General features: G+C 37.0%; 1 protein-coding gene across 1 annotated transcript in view; it reads right to left on the reverse strand.

Annotated features, from left to right (window-relative positions):
* TDRD9 (tudor domain containing 9) overlaps nucleotides 1–21,568 on the reverse strand; it is a 68,024-nt gene that overhangs the window by 43,480 nt on the left and 2,976 nt on the right. Inside the window, exons 2-7 of the mRNA XM_009328344.1 lie at nucleotides 20,270–20,397; nucleotides 15,175–15,251; nucleotides 14,527–14,748; nucleotides 12,099–12,221; nucleotides 9,662–9,742; nucleotides 5,831–5,995 (exon numbers count right to left, since the gene is read on the reverse strand). Coding sequence (XP_009326619.1) covers nucleotides 5,831–5,995; nucleotides 9,662–9,742; nucleotides 12,099–12,221; nucleotides 14,527–14,748; nucleotides 15,175–15,251; nucleotides 20,270–20,397 — 796 coding nt within the window. The remainder of the gene's footprint in view (nucleotides 1–5,830; nucleotides 5,996–9,661; nucleotides 9,743–12,098; nucleotides 12,222–14,526; nucleotides 14,749–15,174; nucleotides 15,252–20,269; nucleotides 20,398–21,568) is intronic.

Consider the following 21,568-nt stretch of genomic DNA (forward strand, 5'->3'; position numbering starts at 1 on the left):
ATCATCGTTCACCTTTCACTCTCAGGGTTTCTCCTCATTCTAGGGGAAACCCTTTACTGGACTAACTGCTATCTCTAACTTCTCTAGAACTGTATTACAGTGTAATCTGCCCTCCACATACTTCACATGATTAGAAATCCTACAGTCAAACTGTGCTTCTCTCCCTCATATTATGCCTTTGAAGTTCTTTCCTCCTCCCTCCCTCCCCTCTCAAGTGAAATATTTTATTTACTTTTATGCTGAAATCTAAGTTTAAGTCATCCAAGATTTTCCCAAGAAAAACAATAGTTTCAAGTGATCAGCCTCTACATTCTTTCTCTGCAGGTTGTGTGTGTATGCTTTAAGAAATCACATATTTTCTCACTAGCTAACAAAGCTCTATTTTTACATTTATGCTCAACCAAGTATTTCTCCTAGCCTATCAGTCGCCTTCACCTGCTGCTTCATACACTACAATGGTATTTTAGCATTCAGATACATCTTTATTTAGGCTTGGACTTCTCATTTTTACTTTTAAGGAATGGTACTATAATTGAATGGACAGTGAAAACAGAACATTTGTGCTTTTAAGCGTAGCACTCCATAAGAACTGGACTTCATGATAACAATAAAAATGCAGTAGTCAGTAGTAATTGGTAACTATGTGCAGATAAATACCAACGTAAGATAAGATGCAGATGTAGCCAGGGATATTTAACAAGGATATAAAATTTAAGGAAAAAGCCTCTCCTGGAAAGAAATTCAAAATGGAAGCTGAATGTCCAAGAGTAATACTTAAAGGTTTCTACACACAAAACCAAGATATTCCAGGTTTCCCTGTAAAAGAAGCAGAAGGTATTTACCAGTTGTCCACATTTCACAGGGCTTTGATTTTAATCAAGCACAAAATTAGAATTACACATTTATTCCAGTTCAATTATCATATAAGCAAAAGAAGATTCTGCAAAAGTTTTCAATGAGTAAAAAACGCAATTCAAAGATATACTGATAAAGTTTGAATGCATCATGCGTGTACTGGTAAGACTATAATTCATTTAATGTGTCCTTCAACTGTCTGAAGTGAGATAAAATCCAGTAAGACAATGCAAACCTATACATCCGAGTTTACAAATTTTGGATACAAGCAGATAGCGTATTGGTTGGAAATAAAGAACCACCTGGACCAGCTACTTCAGTCGTAAGAAAATAGCTATCTTCCAATGCAATGCTGCTGAATGAAAGGCAAACATGACTCTAGGATGAATCAGGAAAGATTCTAAGAGTGCGATGTGTTAGTGGCACTGTGCTCTGAAGTGACTCAAGTCTTGTCGAAGTTTTCAGCCAGCATACTTGTCAGCCCTTGAAGTACAAGAACTCTTGAAGCCAACAGGTACTCAGTTTGTGATGCTGGGGAAACTGATGGGGGCTGACAATATATCTGCAATTCTTACCAGGTTTTAAGGGAATCAGCCAAAACTTGAACAGATGCAAATTATGACTACTTCAATGACCAGAAGAATGAAGAGACTGTCTTGTAAAAAGAGAATAGCAAAGACTTACCTTATCTAACACAGCAAAATGAAAGCCAGAAAGAGGTATTACTGCTACCTGTAAGCCTATCCAAGAGTAAGCAAGAATGTGGGAAGGAAAAGTTATTTTAAGCTAAAAAAAAAAACAAAACAAAACAAAAAAACCCCACACACAACAAAAAAAACCCTCAGTGTTGGCTCTAATCTGTCACAATCTCCCAAGGTGTTCTTGGGAGAAAAGGCAGTAGGAAGCAGAAGTGTCCATTCACTTGCTACTTTCCCAGCTCCAGCACTGGGACTGCATATCCACATCAAGTTCAAGGTTCAGTGCCAAGACTGTTTTAACCTGATCCAAAATCCTTTGCCTGCAACTGTACTCATTTGACCTAGTAGAGATGTTTGAGAGCTAAAACCACAGAAAACTGAACTATCTGAACTAACTATTAAAATGAAGTCAGTTATTTTTCTACCAGTTTCCCTTTCTGAAGCAGCTCACAATGGAATCACAAAAGCACCACTAACATTAATTTGGCAACAGTGATTTAGATCAGCTTTTGCTACTGCAACCTCAGTCCTCGACTTTCCAACCCTTACCAGAACAGCCAACCTGTAACACTATACGATGTCAACCCTAGATCACCTTGGTGTCTGCGGAAAAGACTCCTTTCTGAAAATCCTGAGAAAGTTACCCTACTTTATTTTCGTAGAGGATGGATCGGAGGACTAAAAAAAAGCAATCTGTAAGAACTTGACAATATTCTTCCCACTCCTCTGACCCCCTTGAATCAACTGGCCAGGCAGACTGTTCAGGTGTACAACTCTGTCAGTCCCAGAGCTTCTTAACTGCTATTTACATCCACTATAGTAATGTTTTTCCAATGAAGTTTGATTAATCCATGAGAATCCACAGACAACACTCTAGTAGTTTTGAGTAGTAGTACTCCCCCCCTCCCCCCCTAATATATGTGATAATCTAAGGAATTTATCTTTTCTGGGCTGCTCGAACATAAGATTTTTGTTTTTAGATTACCCCTGCTTAAATAACTGTCAAATTTGTCTTTTCAATTCTGTTACTGATTGTACCTTTAGTATTCTTTAACATGACACAGCTGCCACATCACTCCTAATAAAAGGTAACGATGTGACAAACAGCAAGTCCAAAAGCCCAGTCAGAATTGACTGAAATAATACAACACAATGGGAATAGCTTTTGACAGCAGTTCACTACCTTTCATCTCGACTCTGACTTTAGTCCCAGGGATAGGAACGAGTTTTTACATTTGCAAGCCAAAAATGGGACTCTCTTTTTTGCCTTAGGTAAAAGAGAAACATGGGATTTCACAGATGTACTGCCAAAGACTAACATCTAGACCCCCTAGTTGCTTACATTTTTTAAATCTGCTCACAGAATTAACTATACAATTCATTTGCATTTGATATCTCCAATACTATACTATAGCAATAGGTAAGCATTTACACAACTAGCTTTAAATTTGCCTATAGATACAGCCTTCATGCTTTTTCCATCAAAACCTATGTTTCACTGATTCCTTGGGGCTTAGAGGGTGCTGATACAACAAAATAACGATCCAGTTAAATATCCAGAACAATGTGCTTACAAAGGCCATTATGCCAGAAGAAAAAAACCTACTTTTTATAAACCTATACTCAAAAATTAAACAGTAGCACCTGTAAGTGACCCAATATCTGGGCAAGGGTAGCTACACTGAAGAACATTTCTCCCTTCCTTCCCTCTAATTTTTATTCTTTCCTACAAATGAAGCAATTCAAGTGGAAAGCTTTATCTTTGATTCAGCTATATGTCTATCTAATCACAGCAAAGGGTTTACTGCAAACAGGCATACAGAAGAAAAATGACTGTAATTCTATTTATCTTCCAAGTCACAACTGATATCAGTGAATTCCCAAATTATCCAAGTCAGAACTGCTCAAAGAATTTTTTTTTCCCCAAGCATAGTTTTAAAACATTATCACCTACAGAAATGAGTGACATATTCAAGCAGAGAGCTCTGCGGGATTTGTAAAAGAATTCTACATTTACACAGTAACATCCAATTATTTTAAGACTTTTTGATTAGGGAAAAAGGTTCATACCTCACAGCAAACAAGACAGTTACAAAGGACTAAACTGATTCCAATCAAGATGCTTTAAGGAATGAGTTATGATTTATGTAATCTGATTTTATAGTTATTAATTTTAAAATCAAGATGAAACTTGGAAAAATTCTGTTTATCTAAAAAGCAAAGACTGTTTTTTCTTTTAAATCTGTATTGCTTTGTGTGAATTTTACAGGCTTTTATAGGCAAAAATGAAATATTAAGAACTAAAGCCTGAAGCCTCAGGCAGTTACCTAACTGATTTTGATTTCAGCATGATGAAAGATGTGCGCCTGCTTCCATACGACAGCACTTATTCATTAACTGCCTTAACACTCAGGTTCATTTTTATCAGGGTGTTACATTAATCATCTTAGACCTTCCATGTTTTTAAGTATTTTTAAAATAAAACTCATCAGAGAAAGTCTCCACACACAGCACCGTAAGAAACAGAGATGCGAGACCAAACATCAGTGCTTTCTAATTCAATTTCTTCTTCTTTTTTTCATACATATTTAAAAAAATAAAACGAGAATCAAGAGCACTTATGTGCTTCTATTGTTGCCCTAAGGTACAAAAAAAAAAAAAATCAAAGCTAAATGCTCATTCACACAGAGAAAATAAAAAATATAAAAAGGCATAAGCACTGAAAGCCGTTTCTTTTGTTCGCGATCTTTGAGGTGAAAGGTGTGGCAGCTGACATTCAGCTCAAAGTGCAGCTATGACAAATGCAACTTGACTGAAGTAGACTTCTTACTGAACTTCTTACTGAATTTCTTGGTTATCTTTTTGTTGCCATCTATCATCAAAAGTCTTTAACAAAAATCATATATTACATAATCTCCTCCATATTATCTGAGCTGCTGTACTAACGTCTAAAAACTGACGGGCCAACTGCTATATGCATTTAGTTTATTTTTTTGGCTGCATTAAACAGTTGACAGCCTTTCATTTTAGCTCACCTGTGTTGAGGCATAACCAATGCCTGTGCTGTGTACAGCATAAGCAATTATTTTCTTCTGGGTTTCCCCATAAACTAGCCGTTTGTTTTATTTCTCTTATTTAGTTTCTGCAGAATTGAGGGATTAAATACTGCTACTTTTTAAGTGCATCCCCTGTTTTCTTCATCATATTAACACTATAACAGTGTTCTGAATTATCAAAATTGACCAATAATTACTCCCATGTCCCAGTTATTTTTAGAGTGATTGTCACTATTAAAATCTGAGTGCATTTGTTCTACTTTGCTTTAATCTGTTTATTTTGCCTTGGAACATAATACTGAAGGAGTTCAGACACTCAAATTCCTACAGTTGCTTGTCAACTGTAAAACAAACTCCTATTATAAAACCACAGATACCAGATTAATTCAAACTTACATTTATTCCTTCATTATCTGTTGTCTATGCAGATACATACTATACACTAGCATGTCAGGAGCTCTGCAAACAAACGTACTGTGCAGTTTATAACAATGACACAGCAAATGAATCTTCAGCCATTACTACCCTCCTTAGGCATTAGAGCAGCAATTCTCCAGTGCAGCCATATAGGCTGTTAAGCAGCCACCAGGGATTTGGTGAGTATCTATTATTCTAACATATTTTCATTATTCAGAATTACATATTTGTCATGGTGGCCTACATGGCTACAACAGAAATATGTTCAAAACTACTGCATAACAGCTCTGAGACTATTTAAAAAAAAGAAAAGAGGAAAAAATAGGAAGCCCGTGAGCCTCAGCTGATAGAGAAGCCAACTTGATAACATCAAACTTCTAATCATAAATGCTTCTTTTCTGATGACCCTCCTCACTTCCTAGCTCTTTCTGCCTTTGATACATAACAGCAACATGTACCAACCCAGGAAAGATTCCCTGAGTTTGTCAGCTGTATTCAAAGAGATCTGTAACTTCTCATACATTACTTTCTGCACAGACTTTTACATTGTTCATCTTGGATGCAAACTACTGAACAAAATGCCACATACAACTTAAAACTCCCAGCCCTTTACATTCCATTTCTGTTACGTGAAAGACAAACTAGGCTGCTGGTAAGCAGACTCCTGTTTTATCATCATATATTAATTCTTATCTAGAACTGTAATGTAAAACTGGTTATTTGTCACTTTACTACACAGCTTTCAATTGAGTACTCCAATTTCCTTCTTACTATGTCCAAAAAATAAAGTTATATTTACAATACCTTGAAATGAACAGTGTGCTTCAAATCATCAAGATAAAATTCTTCAATTGCATAAGGTTTGCCTTCCACCTTAAATATGTAGGCTGGATTCAGACTGTTATGAACTGGAAGTGCAAAGTAATCAGCAAATTCTTCACAGTTGATGGAAGCAGACATCAATATCACCTGTTGAAAAATTGCACAGCAAATGTAAAACATTAATTTTAACACAAAATGCCATACTACACTGGAATCTCCACTTATTCTTTATGCTAAAATGGTCTAATTTTGGTTACTACAGGTATGTATCCTAGGCACTTTAAGACAATCAAAGCTAAATGCTTAAGATTCCCTAGGTAGCACGTGGAGAAAGGTAAGCATCTGTAAGGGAACAACTCAGGCTAGATGCTTAGGGCAGACAACGTGGTAAAAGCTCAACCTAAAAACATATAGTACTCTTCCTTAAGCTTATGATCTCTACATGGTCCTTAAAAGAAAAAAGTGTACGCTAAGTATTTTCAACTCCTGTTTTACTAAACAGTTATATTAGATATCAGTGCCTTTAACTCCATCAAAAGATGGGCTTACTCCTATAAGAGCAGTAACTGTAGTTATAACCCAGCCTTGAAAACGTTACTACAATGATAAGGTTTCTCTCAGTTTCAATTAAACTCTCAAGGATCACACTACGCTTCTCGCTCTGTTTGCTGACTCTGCCAAGATTCTTAACCTGTATTCACCTAAACAGAAGAACAGAAATCACATTTGCTACCTGGTGACACCTTTTCTTTCAATTAGTATGAAATTCGGAATTTACAGCTTTGTTGTTTTCTCTCTGGTTAGATGGCATGATATGTGCAGAATGGGGGAAGGGAGAAGAATGAAGTAACTTAGCGGCTATGGCTATTTACCCTCTAACCCCTCTATTCAGAATGTGCTCCCACTCCTCAGCACAGCCAGCTGGAATAAACTAGGCAGCTTCAACTTGAAAAAGGACAAAAGAGCCAAGGAGTTACAAAGAACTGTGTAGCGTTCAGCTTCTTTATCTTCAGGTCTCCTGAGTCATTCTAAGCAGTGAACTCGGACATGGTCTGTCCTCTTTTGCTTTCCTGACACCTTGCATGAATTCAAAAATAGAATGAAATAAAGACATCAACACCCAAAACAAAAATGCAATTAAATACAAGAGGATCCCCCTTATGAAGTGACAGGCAGGCAAGCTAATGAAGCAGGCATTGTATCACTGTGCTCAGCTCCAAAGCACGTGTAAAGGCACAAGGAATACATGGAGAGGGTAGGACTAAATCATGAAGTCATTTAACATGATCCTGAAAGGAGAAATCTGAAAGGACGTAATTCTGCAAATATTATATGAAACCTGTCCCACTACAGCATGAACTGCCTCATGGCTCAATAGATAGTGGCTCACCTATGCTAGGCAAGCAGGCTAAATGTAACCTTGCCTGAAGGCAACTGAAACAAAATCCAATCTAAATTATCCTAACCTATCCTTACAGGCAAGGAATATTAAATTACCTCTTCTTCTAGACAATCTTTGTAATTTGCACTCTCTAATCTGCATGGAGTCCTTCCAAACTGTAAGGAAAACCATAGGTTCCTAACAGAGTGCCTGAAGGATCCCGTTACTAAACCAAGAGTTTGATCTACTCCCAAAGCAGAAATTCAACAAGCATGTATCACCAACATGGCAGAGGAACACACTGGAATAGAGGGTAATCAAAGTAGACAGTTCTTCCAAGATCAAGCAGTCCAAAAACACTCATGCAGCATGGTTGTATCTAAAGCCCCACCGTATGACACCAAAAATATGCACAGTAGCAACTTCTCACTTCAGGTGTCCCTGAACGGCAATTTGCTAGAACCTGGAACTATGACTATCTTTATGCTGTTCTTACTTTCCTACCTAAGCAGCTGTTACTAGTCACTACCGGAAATTACACTGTTTGGTCTGACCCAATAGAGCCATTCTTACAGTTGTAGGTTTTCTTGCAACAACCCCACCCCAGCAAGAGCATCCTTAGAACAGTCAATCAAATGTCTGCCTGTGATCTAAAAGCAATAATCTGCACCAGCCATCTGCCAGAAAATTCAGCAGAGTTGGTAGGTGAACCACAACAGGTAGATCTTGTCCTCCATATGTCAGAATCAGTCTTGCCATCCTGTTAGTTGATGCAGCGTTGAATTACCTGCTACTTCTGCAGTCTGCAAAGTCCAGATTAGGAGACAAACACCTCATGTATTTCATTCACCCTGAATTATAAATACATTTTTTTCCCCTTAAACAGGCCTCCTTGCACCCTTTTTTTTGATGAATCCAGGGGGGGTAGGAGGAGAATCTTCCATTTTCTAAATGAAATTTGCCACATGATCAACGCTCCCTTCCTTTACAGTTTTTCAAAAGGGGTTGAAAAGGGATGAAGTAGGAGACACTGGGTTTAGTGTATAAATTCAAACTGAATTACCTGTTCCACTCTGCTAAAACCCAGCAATTGAGATCAAGAGTTACTCCCTCCCCACCATAAAAAATTCAAAGGGACACCCCCCCCAATGTAAGATTGTCTCAGATATATACAATATGAAACTGTCATCTGAATAAACAACTGCAGAGAAGGATATAAAGGAGATAAAGTTTTCCAGTGACAATTTTGAGAAATTTAATCAGAATTATAGAGGAAAAAAAAAATCTTCCAGGAAACTATAAAAGAAAAATGTTTTCTAACAGAAAAGACAATAGGACCTGCAGGGTTTCCTGCCATTGACAACAACCAGATAATCAGCATCAAGGGAAAACTTTTCACAAACTGACCATGATCAAATTATTTGGTATTCTTGGTAAGCAGAGCCAAGTGCTAAGAAAAGCTGAATAGCTTCACACTACTGTGTCTGAACTTAAAGACAAGTGAGTTTTCTTATCCCCAAGAAAAGGGATAAAAAGTAAAAGATATGAAGTGCACAGACATGCCCTATGCCAACTGGAAGGGCACTTTAAGTGAGTGAGAGCGTGCTTGGAAGATTGAAAGGCCAAGTTACCTGAGTTTGAATCAGTGTGGTGGATTGTACAGAAGAAAACAGATTCCCTTCCAATAGCAACAAAAATAGCCAACGTAGATTCAGGTTACATCTGTTTTGAACAGAACAGTTTGCAGTAACTGAACAATTAACCAAAGCATTTAAGGGGTAAGTACAGTCTCACAAAGTTTCTGCAGTCCCAAACAGCTGCACAGAAATATACCTAGTTAGCCTAACTCTATCACCTGTATTTAATTTCTTACAATTCAAGAGTCCATTACTTTGAGACCACAAAGACTAAATATGTCATGCTAAATCTCTGCAAACACTGCTTTAGTACAAAGCACAATTACCTAACATGCAGAGAAAAATCTCAGCCATGTTTTACTACCAGTTCTGCCTAGAAATTACAATACAACATTTCTGGCTTTTGATATTTTTCCAAATATGTTTTATTTTTAAAAAAGCTCAGTATTTCCAAGAGTTAATGCTACCATATCTAACCAAGGATAAAGCGCTGCCCTCAATACCCGATACGTAATTCTAGTCAAATATCCATCTTGCATTTTTTAGCCTTAAGCAGACTTTAGAAACTAATGCATTCTAACATGAGGAAAAAAAGTCTCTCAGAACACATTATAGCAGCCAGGAAAAGAATGCCCTTTAGCTTGCTTGCTTATGAAGAGTGGCAAACTAAATAATATTTTAGTAAAAAATAATGACACATTTTAAGGTAAGTTCTTTAGAACATGCCCTTTGTAGATCAAAAACATAAAAATTTATTCTTCCAAGAAAAAGCAGCAGAATATACTTTGAACCTACCTTTACGGATTGTGAATTTGTACGCAACAGTTTACGGATCACCAAGAGCAAGAAATCCATTTCTTCTGTACGCTCATGCACCTGGAAGACATTATCCACAATTTAATTTTCATTAATTCATGCTCTTTCTGACAATCTCTTCCTTTGCTACTCAATTTCATGTGTTATTTTCGTAACTTGGAACAACAATACATTTTCATAGAAGAAAACAGACCTTTTAAGAATATGCATCTTAATCACATCTTAAAATCCCAACACAGCTTTTCAAATGACAACAGCACCCTTTGCAAAAATCATATGCCACTATTAAGTCATGAAAATTGTAGAATGACTAGAAAACCAATTGTGAGCTCTAGCCACTAGTTCTACTAGAGTTGACAATAACAGCTGAAGTGATACTGAAGATGGGTAAGCCAGCTGTACTGGTAAGATCACAAATGATCCAGGCAGGGACTAAGTCGGCTTGTCTAACAGCCAAACAAATTGAATTGACTCCCTGTGTTCCCAATGGCTTCTAGCTATGATCAAAATACACAACTGCTTTCTAAAACATTATTTTCCACCCAATTCTTTACATATCCTAGCACCTGACTTTTCTGGGTGCTCCTTGCAGTTCAATAAATACTTCTCAACATTATTGATGATGATCATATCCCTTTCTTGAATTATTACAGTTTAAATATATTAACTGCAGCAGCTTTTTCAGAGCTTAACCTTCAAAGGTCAACATTCATCCCCCGTAAGGTAATTAGCATATTCTAATGTAACATAAAGATATATTCAGTATTGCCCCATTACAAAAAAGATTTAGCAAAGGCAGTTTTCAGGCTGACAGCAAGATCTTGCTGTGAGAAGCCATGATCTTCAGACTTAGGTTTGCTTAGGTATGTTCCCCAGCACCTGCAGTGCACTAACAGGGCTTGAGACCTGCAATTAAGAATGAAGTGGAGAGCATCTGGTTGCTAAAATCATAGAATGGTTTGGGTTGGAAGGGACCTTTGAAGGTCATCTAGTCCAACTCCCCTGAAATGAGCAGTGACATCTTCAGAAAATGGTTACTATTGGGTTAAGATCACAATCTGCAAGGTAAATGTGAGGGGGGAAAAAGTGGCGTATGGGGAACAGGAGGGACTGGAATTTTGGCTGAGGAAGCAAAAAACACATACAGTCTTGAAAGCTAGGAGGTGCTGAAAGAAGTGGTACAAGCTGCTATCATCAGTTCGAACTACAGCACCCAAGCAAACAAAGTTTTTCAAACCTCTGCATAAATCTGTTCTCCTGCACAGGGGGCCATAAAACTTTACTCATTAATTTTGGTACCTAATAAAGGAACAATCAACAAACAAACAACACTTCTCTGTGTAAGCAGCTTCTATTGTTAAACTTTTGCATCTTACATCTAATTTGCATTTCATTATCTTAGGCTTAAAAATGTTAAGGTTTGCAAGACCCTGCTAACATATTAGAGTGGTCTCAAATCCTTCCCATGAAGACAACTGGTACAATTCTTTAGGATTTGGGGGTTTTTGTTATTTTTGTCTGTTTGAATGAAGTCCTAAAGTTTCTTCATACAAAAGTGTAACTGTTTGCTTAATCTTTTCCAGTTTTTCAATGTGCCATCTCAAGTGCAGTCATGACAGCCTTCATTATTACTGTAATGGTCTCATGGTATACCAAGTACTGTCTTCCCTGCTCCTCAAATATCCAAGAATCAAAGTCACTCTCAGCTACAATACCGTACCAGAATAAAAATGAAAACCAGCAGAAAAAGAAAAAGCCCTCTTCTGCGCTACCACCTCCAAGATTTACTCCTACACCTTACATGTGATTTACATTCATGGTTTGTGATAGCACAATTTCACATCTGACCATATTTAACAGTCAAATACTGTTTACCTCAGAAAATAAGCATAAAAACACATAGAAATCTACAAATTACAAAAAATGCTACAAGTATATTTTCTTTAGCTTTTTAGTGAAGTGACAGCAATAATGATGAATCCACACAAGTGGACTGTAAATCTGGCCAGAAGACAGAGAATCAGAGGGCTATTTTATTTTTCAGAACATCCGTGAAGAGTAAAGACTCTTTCGAAGGGCAGTAACAGCCAAGAGAGTAAAAACTAGCCGCCTCCTCCTCAAAGGCCTAGCCAGTAACATTCTTGGAATCCAGGCAATGGATTTCAGAAAACATTTCAAGGCGTTCATATCAAAAGCAAAGCACTCCCAAACATGCCCCCTACACCCTCAGTTCTAAACCTCATTGCTCAAAGGAAAACCGAGACGAGCCTATTTAAAGAAGCGTTAGCTGGGAGAACTTACACAAAGCATCTTTACAAGTAGATGTCTGCATTTTTCTTTCTCTAGCATGGTGAGAGAGACAAAAAAGAAGAAGGTTTTCTTAATATGAAATTTAAATTTATTTCCACCAACTTACTTCGTCAATGAAAATGTGTGTGAATTCAGCTAGGCTTTTGGCACAAACTACTTTCTGAAGAAGAACTCCAGTTGTCATGTACAGCAACCTTGTTTCCTTTGTGGAAACGTTCTCTAAACTTACCTAACACAATGAGAAAAAAAATAGATGTGAACAGACAGTTAACATATTTACAGGAATTAGGCATCTGAAAGAACTCCGAAACAAAATATAGTGTAAACCCATGACAATTATTCATTCAAACTTGTAAAAGCCTCTGTACAAATGTGATTTTAAAGCCCAGAATCAGTTAACTCAGGAAGCAAAGATTTTCTTCGGGAGAAATTAAAAAAAAACCCAGAAGTTTATAAAATAACAGATCAAAAATTCTTGCTGGGGGCTATAGCCTGAGAAGAATTCTTTGAAGGTTTTTAAAGGTACACACATGGATCTTTCCACTAAGAAAGAAAAAGATTTTGCCAAAACATAATTTGCTTACTGGACAGGAGAAAAGGAAAGAGGTATAAGATACCATCAAGACCAGGCAACTTATTCTTGAGAGGAAAAGTTCTACAATCCTATGTTAAGCAATGGGTTTATGATTTCTAAAATACTTCAGTAACTTCAGCTATCTCAGGTGCTGCCTACTCAGGCAGGTAGGCAGAGCCATGACCATCTTTTCACTTTCTGCTTTTAAAACAGCCTCGAGCAGACAAGTCTACACTCAACTGTTCTTCTACTTCCACTTCTGCTCTGTTCACATGAGTACTTGTAAAACAAGCACAGCACATTCACATATACTGTCCTGAAGACAGTTTGGAAGCACACTACCGTTTAACATCTTTAAGACTCATTACCCTGATGAATCAATTTTGCAATTTTATGACTATTTAATTCTAGGTATCAAGTCATATAAAACACTTTGTTTAGAAACTACTTCGGAAAAAACCAACATATATAACCTCCAGTAATTCTACAAAGCAGTAACTGGAGGTTATTAATATTGGCTTAGTTAAGATTTGAGATAATGCCAGATAATAATTCTCACATAGTTATCTAGAACGTTCACGTCTCAGAACTGAAACTTCTTTAGTAAGTGATTGACCATAAAGAGTATTTTTACTTCGTCTTCCAACCTACCTGTGGAAAAATTAAACTTCAGAGTAATGTAAAAAAAACAAAAAAGCAAAAATAATTTTTCCTACTACAGCATTTGTTGTAGATATATCAAAAGAAACTGCTAAGATTTGATACTTAGAAAGAACAGTATTCAGTAGAGATGACAATAAAGATCCTTTGGATGCAAAAATGAAGCTGATGTATCTGTGTAGCCCTGCCATATGGTATTGCTATTACTAGTAACAGGCCATACGCTTTGTACCAAGTTTGCAAGGCCTCAGGACTAAGGCATGTCAGGCCTTCTCTCTCTGAACTTTTCTTGAATCTGCCTCTACCTTTGCTTTACTTGGTCTAGCTGTGACAGCAATTTAGCGTAGCGTAGATATACAGGCCTGGTACAGTAGCAGAGACCTTGGAAAGTGGAGACACAGGGTGCGGAACAGAAGAAAGCAGATGAGGGATAACAGATGAGGGAGAAGCTTGGCACTGTAGACCCCATGCTATAAACAACTCTGTAATGGTCAGTTAAAAATAAAAACCCCTCAGACCTGGAACTGCACAAAATTGGTTTTATGGGTAACAAAGAGAAAGCATCTGCATAACAACCCTGCATAAACATCCTCCCACCGCCAACACCAGCGTGAACCCACTGGCCTTAGGACCCAGGAAAGCTAGTCCAGAGACAGCTATTGTCAAACCACCAGTGAAACAATGACCACAGCAGTTTATTGTGGTTACTGACAAATTGCAGATTAAAGCACCGGTATCTGTGTCAAAAGATGAAAGTGGCATCAAGATTATAAATGGAGGGATAGAATTGAGTTTGAAGCTAAGTTTGACAACACGAAAGGAAGAGGTAAATTTAAGAGGAAAAACTAGCTCAAGTTTTTCACATGTTAAGAAGAAACAACAGGACATTCACGAAACAGTCTGGCCATAAATGCATGAAAGTTTTGACATAGCTGACAGGTAAATGTAGTAAAGTCAAACAAATTAAGTATGTTAATTAAGGAGTTTAAAGGAAAAGTGACAGAATACAGTTCTCCTGCAACAATTTCAATGATTAATAATATAGATGTGTCCAATTATCAGAATGCAGACAATTAGATATTTCTGTTGGAGTCTCACTAGCATTTATAGTTGTTCAACTTTAAAAGCTTAAACATTTAATTATGAACATTTAACAGGAGATAGCTAGAAACCTGCAATTCCACTTTAAAAGCAGATTGTCTAACGTTTCTTCAGTATGCTAGATATGCTTAAAAGTAATAAAGAAAGTTACAGTACTTTTTAATGTATCTTTAAATACAATTTGAAAATTTTTTTATACCTGGTATCCTACAAATCCGCCTAGTGTCCATGATCGTTCCTTGCTAATCCACCTGGCAATGCTGCTGGCACCAATTTTCCGAGGCTGGGTAACAGCAATGTTGCAGTAGATGGATTGCTGAATGCAATAATCCAAAATATATTGTGGAATCTGGGTACTCTTACCACTGCCAGTTGCTCCTTGTACAATCACAACTGAATTGCTTTCTATCAGAGATACTATCTGAAACAGTTTTTCAAGAAAACTCATAAGTCTACAAAACAACTCAAAACACATTTCAAAAAGATTTGAAGTATCAATAGCTTCCAGGCCACATATCACATCTCTGTAAAACATTGTGCTATATTTTCTATCATCTCCTAGGCATCTGTAGATAACCTGACGCCTGAAACACATTAGAAGATCACAGAAAAGAACATGGGCATGCACTCACATATTTTACATAAATACCTATAAACAGGAATTATAATAGAAATGTTTCTTCCTCTAAGAATTTTTATACAATGGTTTTGTACAACAAACAAAAGTTTTGTACAATGCTTAAAACAGGAACAGAAGTTTCCTTCTGAAAAAACAAAATCAAATACAACAAAACAAAACACGATTTTCAGCTTTATTCCACAATGAGAGAAAGTAGAATGAAATTACCTCTTCTCTGTGTTTGGCTATAGGCATATCCACACATTTATGGTTAGTTATTGGTATAGAAGTCCAATCACTTGATTCACACTGAGACAATGAAGTATCTAGGCATAAAAATAACCAAGAGTAAGTTATTTCAACAGAGAAAGGGAAAGACCAGCAGGAGAGTATGATCACAGTATTTGGAAAACTAACTTCTACCAAATTTGAATCACATACTTAGGAGTGTTAATAGAGTTAATACTTGTTAATATTTAATAGATTGAAGAAATATTCTGTGTTTATGCAACTGCTGTTTTACTGGAGGCAGCTCTGAAAGACATTGCTTCTGCTTATAAGCCACCGTCAGTGTCAAGGATGTATACAATTTTATAAATCTATATGCTTTTCTCTTAATTAAAAAAATAGTATTTTTGCATAGTTTGCATTAAAACTGCCAAATCTACCCATGTTCCCAAGAACTTTTTTGACAATACTGAAAAAATATGCCTTATTCATGTACCCATGTGTTGTTTCCCTTAAAGCCTGTTGGATCCACAGTACAAAATAACCCATACTTAGATACAAAGACCACTATATTTCTACCATTTGGCATTTAAAACAAGTCTGGTAAATATCATGATGATCTTTCAATGTGATACTACATTCTGCAGTCTCTTGGCAGGAGTTAGTCACCGTTAGCACTGGGAAATACAGGACAAAAATCTTACAGTGCTACCATGAATTTCTGCTCAGCAGCCTGCTGTCAGTTTGACCATGAAAAAACAAGAGCGACTGAACAGGTGCGGAGGCAGGTGTAGAAGGGGAAAACCAGGACAAGACTTTGGTAAGTGACAATTTTGCAAGTTACAATTAAACAATTTGGCTAAAAAACCCACTCCACTGAAATCAAAAGTGGAAATGCTTTCTATTTCAAAAGGGTTTCACCAGGTACTATGGTGAAATTTACTTACTTATTTGCATACAAATAATAAAAACTTTAAGAAATACATACAGTAGTGGGAAAGAAATCTAGTATTCTTTTTACAAAGGAAATTTTTACTGCAAAATAAAGTCTATAAACTAAATAACTGACTACACAGTTATAGCTTCCTTTCTTCGGAAGGGTTACTATATCTCACACAGCAGTGAAGCAGAAGCAGGCAGAACAACTTCTTTTGTTTCTGTACCATACCTGAATGTGCTCCAAATCTCCAAATAGCCTTCAAGTGTCAAGGAATACAAAATGAGTTATTCCCACATTAAAACAAACCCCCAAAAGCTGGGCAGTTCATTAAGACAGTTTCATAAAGCACTAAAAAACAGAGTTCTCCTGAAGCCATGCTCTCCAACAAGAAAGGTTCTTTACCTAGATTCTGTGTAATGCCACAGTTATAGGTGATCACTGCACAATGATTTAGTTAGCACTACTAAACACATTCGAAACAGAACTTAATCTCAGCATCCCTGGAAAATATTAACTGTCCTCTTTAAAATACTTTTGGTCAAGTTTCTAAATATATTCCCCAGGAAAATTAATATATAGCGTTCTGTCACAGCAACACTGTACAAAGGCTGACTGGCTTCCCTCTGGCACAAACATGTCACTACTGAGACATCAGCAGCTCTGCAAGGATTTGACCAACGCTGGAAGAAATCTCAAGCTGCTAGGGAAAAGATCCCAGTGTCAGCATATTCCTGCTAAAGCAACATAGTCTTCCCACCTCTATCAGGTTTTTCATGTAATGATTGCAATTTTGAAAAATGTGTTACAAGTATACAACAGAAGACAGCAGCAGTCCTATAACAGTGCTTATAAAAAAGGAGGGACAAAAAAATTTAAATGGTAGGATTCACATTATAAGCTTCTCTAACTCAGTAAAAACCTAGTGTATTAATAAGAAATCATTAACCCAAAAGTCAATTAAGAACTTTATTTTAAAAATACAAACAAAAAAACCCAGAAACAAATAAACAACCACCAGTATTCATGTACTTGCTGAATAATCAGATCAATTTAATCAATTTTGTATATCTCATCTTTTTCATTGATGAAATGTAGCTTTTTTTAATATTGCTTTTTACATGACAGTTCTATGACAGCAATATCTTACCTTCTCCTAAGCACAGAAGTTTGGAAAAAAAATAGCAAAAGTAAATGTTCATCCAATGTTAGCCACCATCAATATGCAGAGTTTGAGAACTGGCAGCCATATAACCATTTAGTAGATGCTGCAAATACTAAAAACTGTATGTTTTTTTTTTCTCTTCAAGACGTACTCTGTGCTTAAACTGAAAGAAACATTACTGAGTTTGCCTGGGGAACTAATATCATGACAACTGTGAGAATTCTATCTAGAGCAGACAGTACAGTCTTGGGCCTCAGAGTAATCTGGCAACTTCAGATGAACACTGACATGACCCAAGCAGCCATCAAAAGTCCCACTCTGACAAACTGAGAGTACAAACCTTTTCTGAAATCCAATATGATTATTAGTGAAAAAACAAAACTGGGATTGGGAACTTGGGTAACCATCTTAGAAGACATTAACCTTTCACTTTTTTTTTTTTTTTTAAATGAAAGGTGTCGTTCTGAACAATGAAGACTCGCTGCAGAATAGAAATACTTGAATACCCCTATGAAAGTTCCATTCAACTGTGGACTCTACACCACGCAGTGTAATTACCTTCAGCTGTTGTCGTTTGGTTTTGGGTTTTTTTTAACATCTATTTATGTTTCCCTGAAACCAGGACACTCAGTTTTCCCAACAGAGAGGCAGATTAGGCATTTATATTTGTCCTCTCAGTAGAAAAGCATATGCTCTTTCAAAGAAACTGGAAAGCACAAAATTTAAACTCAACAAAACTTCATATAACACCAAGGCACAAGCAAACACCACAGTTTCAGTAACTCTGCAAGATTTAAAATAGGCTGTCAATTTATATGGAAGGTATCATCTACAGTTAGAACAGCAATTCAGAAAGAAAGAGAGAAAGAAGGCACAGAAGGGGTACCAACTCTGAAACCTTCAGGGCAAATCAGCTTCTCATTTCCATGTTGTGCTGCTTATTTATTGACTACATTTGTACTCAACATAGCTAGAGTGGTAGGGCCTGGTCTAGATAAACCCTTGATGATTTATGACAATTTTTCGTGTTCTTAAACAGAACATGCACTTCCAGATTGATATAGCTGATAAATTGCACATGGGTCTTGGAGCTCTTGAAATCTGCATGAGGAACATATTACCATTTGAGAATAGCAGTCTCATTAACAACATACACATTTATAAGCCATAAAATTAACATTATAAATCTCATGCTCACTCACTGAGCTTCTTTATTATATTATCCTAACATAATATTCCTGAATCTGGCTGTAAGTCAAAGTTGACAGCAGTAAGAACCAGGATTTTCTGAAGTTTTTGTGTTGTTCTAGGTGGGATTTGGCAGCTTGGTCTCAGAATGCCATAGGAATCTTCCAGTCCCATCACTATCCAGCCTGCTTAGAGTCCCCCACTGGATCACATACAGCTGGGAGCAGAGTACTGACCAGAGGAAGCAGGCATCAACACCGCATGCAACAGCTCCTGAAGCAGCTGAGACTCCAGACCATGACACAGACAAAGAGTAGGAAGAGGAGGGAAAAAAGGGACAGAGGAAAACAACTAATAGATTAATAATAAAAGAGTATGTATATGCTAATATTTTAGTACTTTTTTTAAGACTGTTTGCTAACTAGATGCTGTTTAAGTAAGCTACAACTGGAAGGCAAGAGTAAGTATTAGAAGGTATAAATTTCAAGGACAAACATTTTAGGGTATACCAAGAGAAAATAGGTATTTATAAAATAAAGTACTGGGATGACTATGCAGAAATATTTCCTAACAAGCCTAAGTTATAACCCTGTTTCTTTTACAGGAGGAACATTGCTAGCATCGGTTCCATTCAAAATTAAGTATGCCACCACTGCTGCTAAATTAAGCTGCTAGCTTACCTTAGGCAGAATTCTGATTTAATAGCGGAAGAACATTAAACAATTTAAGGTATTTCCTTGAATTGATCAATACCGCTTACTTTTAAAGAAACATCTAAGGAACTTATGCCTAGTCAACTCATTGCTGTCCTTCCTTCGCTAGTAAAGCACACGAAAACTAGGGAACACCACATTCCTGAACTACAACATTTGAAGCTTCTTCCAGTCCCTTGATTCCCCCGTTTTCACCTTTCAATACCTCCTCCTCTCCCACAAATTTTATGTAATGTCAAGCAAACAAGAGACAGTATTTTGTGGTTAGGACAGATGGTCAGATGCATTGCACATGCTGGACAGGCCAACTTGCACCTACTGCCTCTCAGCTGATGACGGACGAATGGCTTCATCACCTACGTGAGTTCCAGAGGTCATATAATTTGCAGAAGCATTGAAGGACAGTAATTTCTAGAAAACTTCTCAATTTGTCAAATTTTGGTATATCAGCAAAGGGACACAAAAAGTATTACAGAGAATGACACGCAGAACAGACAAAACACATAAGTGTCCTTTTCTTGGGAAATCAGCTACATTAACAAATTTGGAAATTAAGAGGCACGGTAAGAGTTTGAAGCTGAGCTGTCCTGACAAGTGAGTCAGCCTCATACTGCTTTTACCAGAGCTCCTAGGAAAGAAGTGCAATCAAATTTCTCTCTAAAGGCAGTTCAAAGCGACAACCAAGTATACACAGAAATAACATGGACAGAAAGTGGGAAAACAGAATAGAGAAAGACATGAATCCAATGAGTGGTATCTTTTTCTTGCAGATATATTTCAATCATATATCTACTTTTATCAATACAATAAACCAGATGTATGCACATATATCTATGCAACAGCATTATTAGTATGCATATCTATGCAACAGCATTGTGGTTTCCAGAAAATAAGGTGTTTACTTTTTAATATGATGCCTTATACAAAAAAACCCAAATGCACATACAGCATTAAACAAACAAGAAATACACAGTAAGGTTTCATAGTTTTGTTTAGGGGAGGAGATGAAAGGAACTTTTATCGTATCGTACCACAGGGAGGAAAAGGAGAGGTATATCTGAGTTTATAATAGGAACTAAGTGTGTATATATATATATATGGGGTTTTTTTTACCTGGTTCATAGACAAACTGATCATTTCCAACTACATCTAGCTCTTGTGCTGCTGCTTGTCTGTATTTTTCAGCATATTCTGTTCCAACACTCCCTGTGATAGGCAGCCTGAAAAGGAAAGAAATGACAAATCAATAAATGCTTCCTAATCTAACAGTCATGGATATCTCTGGGAATAACAGCATTATACAATAAGTTCAGACTCTCCATGTCATGCAGGAACTACTTCAATGAACAAACTTCAGAAATAAATTTTGTCTCTGCAGTTAGATACTAGCCTGAGGAAAGTGCCACATTAAATATTTTTGTTTAGATTCAACAAAACTGAGCTCCCAAAATATCATCCTTTAAGTTTTTAATAGCTAGGAATTTCTCTCCTAATGAAAGTCTATGATTTCTTCTGAACAAAGATGAAATAGCTCTGTTTCACCAATTCTTGACACAGTACAATTAAGAAAATACATGTAGTTCTTGCATGATTCCCTCGAGACAGGGGAAGTAGACAGGAGTAAATACAATCATCTCACTGCTTTAAGGAAAGAGCTTTTGTCTTTGAGCCAAGAAATGATGGTGCACAGGGAAAAAAAAAAATTAACACAATTACCCGATCAGTGAATTTTATGGAAATTTATGACACAAGACAAAGTCTATCCATGACATAAATAGAATGAAATGGGATTAAAAAAATTCTCTTCTACATAAACAGTCTGAAAAGAAAACCACATGGATTTCACTAGAGAATAAAGTAGCATATGTACAATGCTTATATGATTATTAAATCATAAAAGAACTTAAATGTAGAAGAGTTTTGAACACATCAAAAGTGCCCCCCCCCCTTTTTTTTTTTAAACAAAATACAAACTAGAAGTCAAAACTATACTTTTGCACTTTAATTTAAGCTCTGGGCCCAGCGCAGGTTTTTACTATGCAGTGCACAGCGAACCTGTTCCTCAGTAACTATATAGGGATGGAGGGATAGAGACTCTTTAGGAAGGACAGGCAGGGGAGACAAAGAGGGGGTGTTGCCCTCTATGTCAATGACCAGCTGGAGTGCGTGGAGCTCTGCCTGGGGATGGATGAGGAGCCGACTGAGAGCTTATGGGTCAGAATTAAAGGGAAGGCAGGGACAGGTGACATTATGGTGGGGGTCTGCTACAGGCCACCCGACCAGGAAGATGGAGTGGATGAGGCCCTCTATAGACAGGTAGGGTAGGAGCAGCCTCACGCTCACAAGCCCTGGTCCTCATGGGAGACTTCAACCACCCCGACATCTGTTGGA

This window comes from Pygoscelis adeliae, unplaced genomic scaffold, assembly GCF_000699105.1.
Source record: "Pygoscelis adeliae isolate BGI_AS28 unplaced genomic scaffold, ASM69910v1 Scaffold130, whole genome shotgun sequence".
In the NCBI taxonomy this organism is placed as follows: Eukaryota; Metazoa; Chordata; class Aves; order Sphenisciformes; family Spheniscidae; genus Pygoscelis; species Pygoscelis adeliae.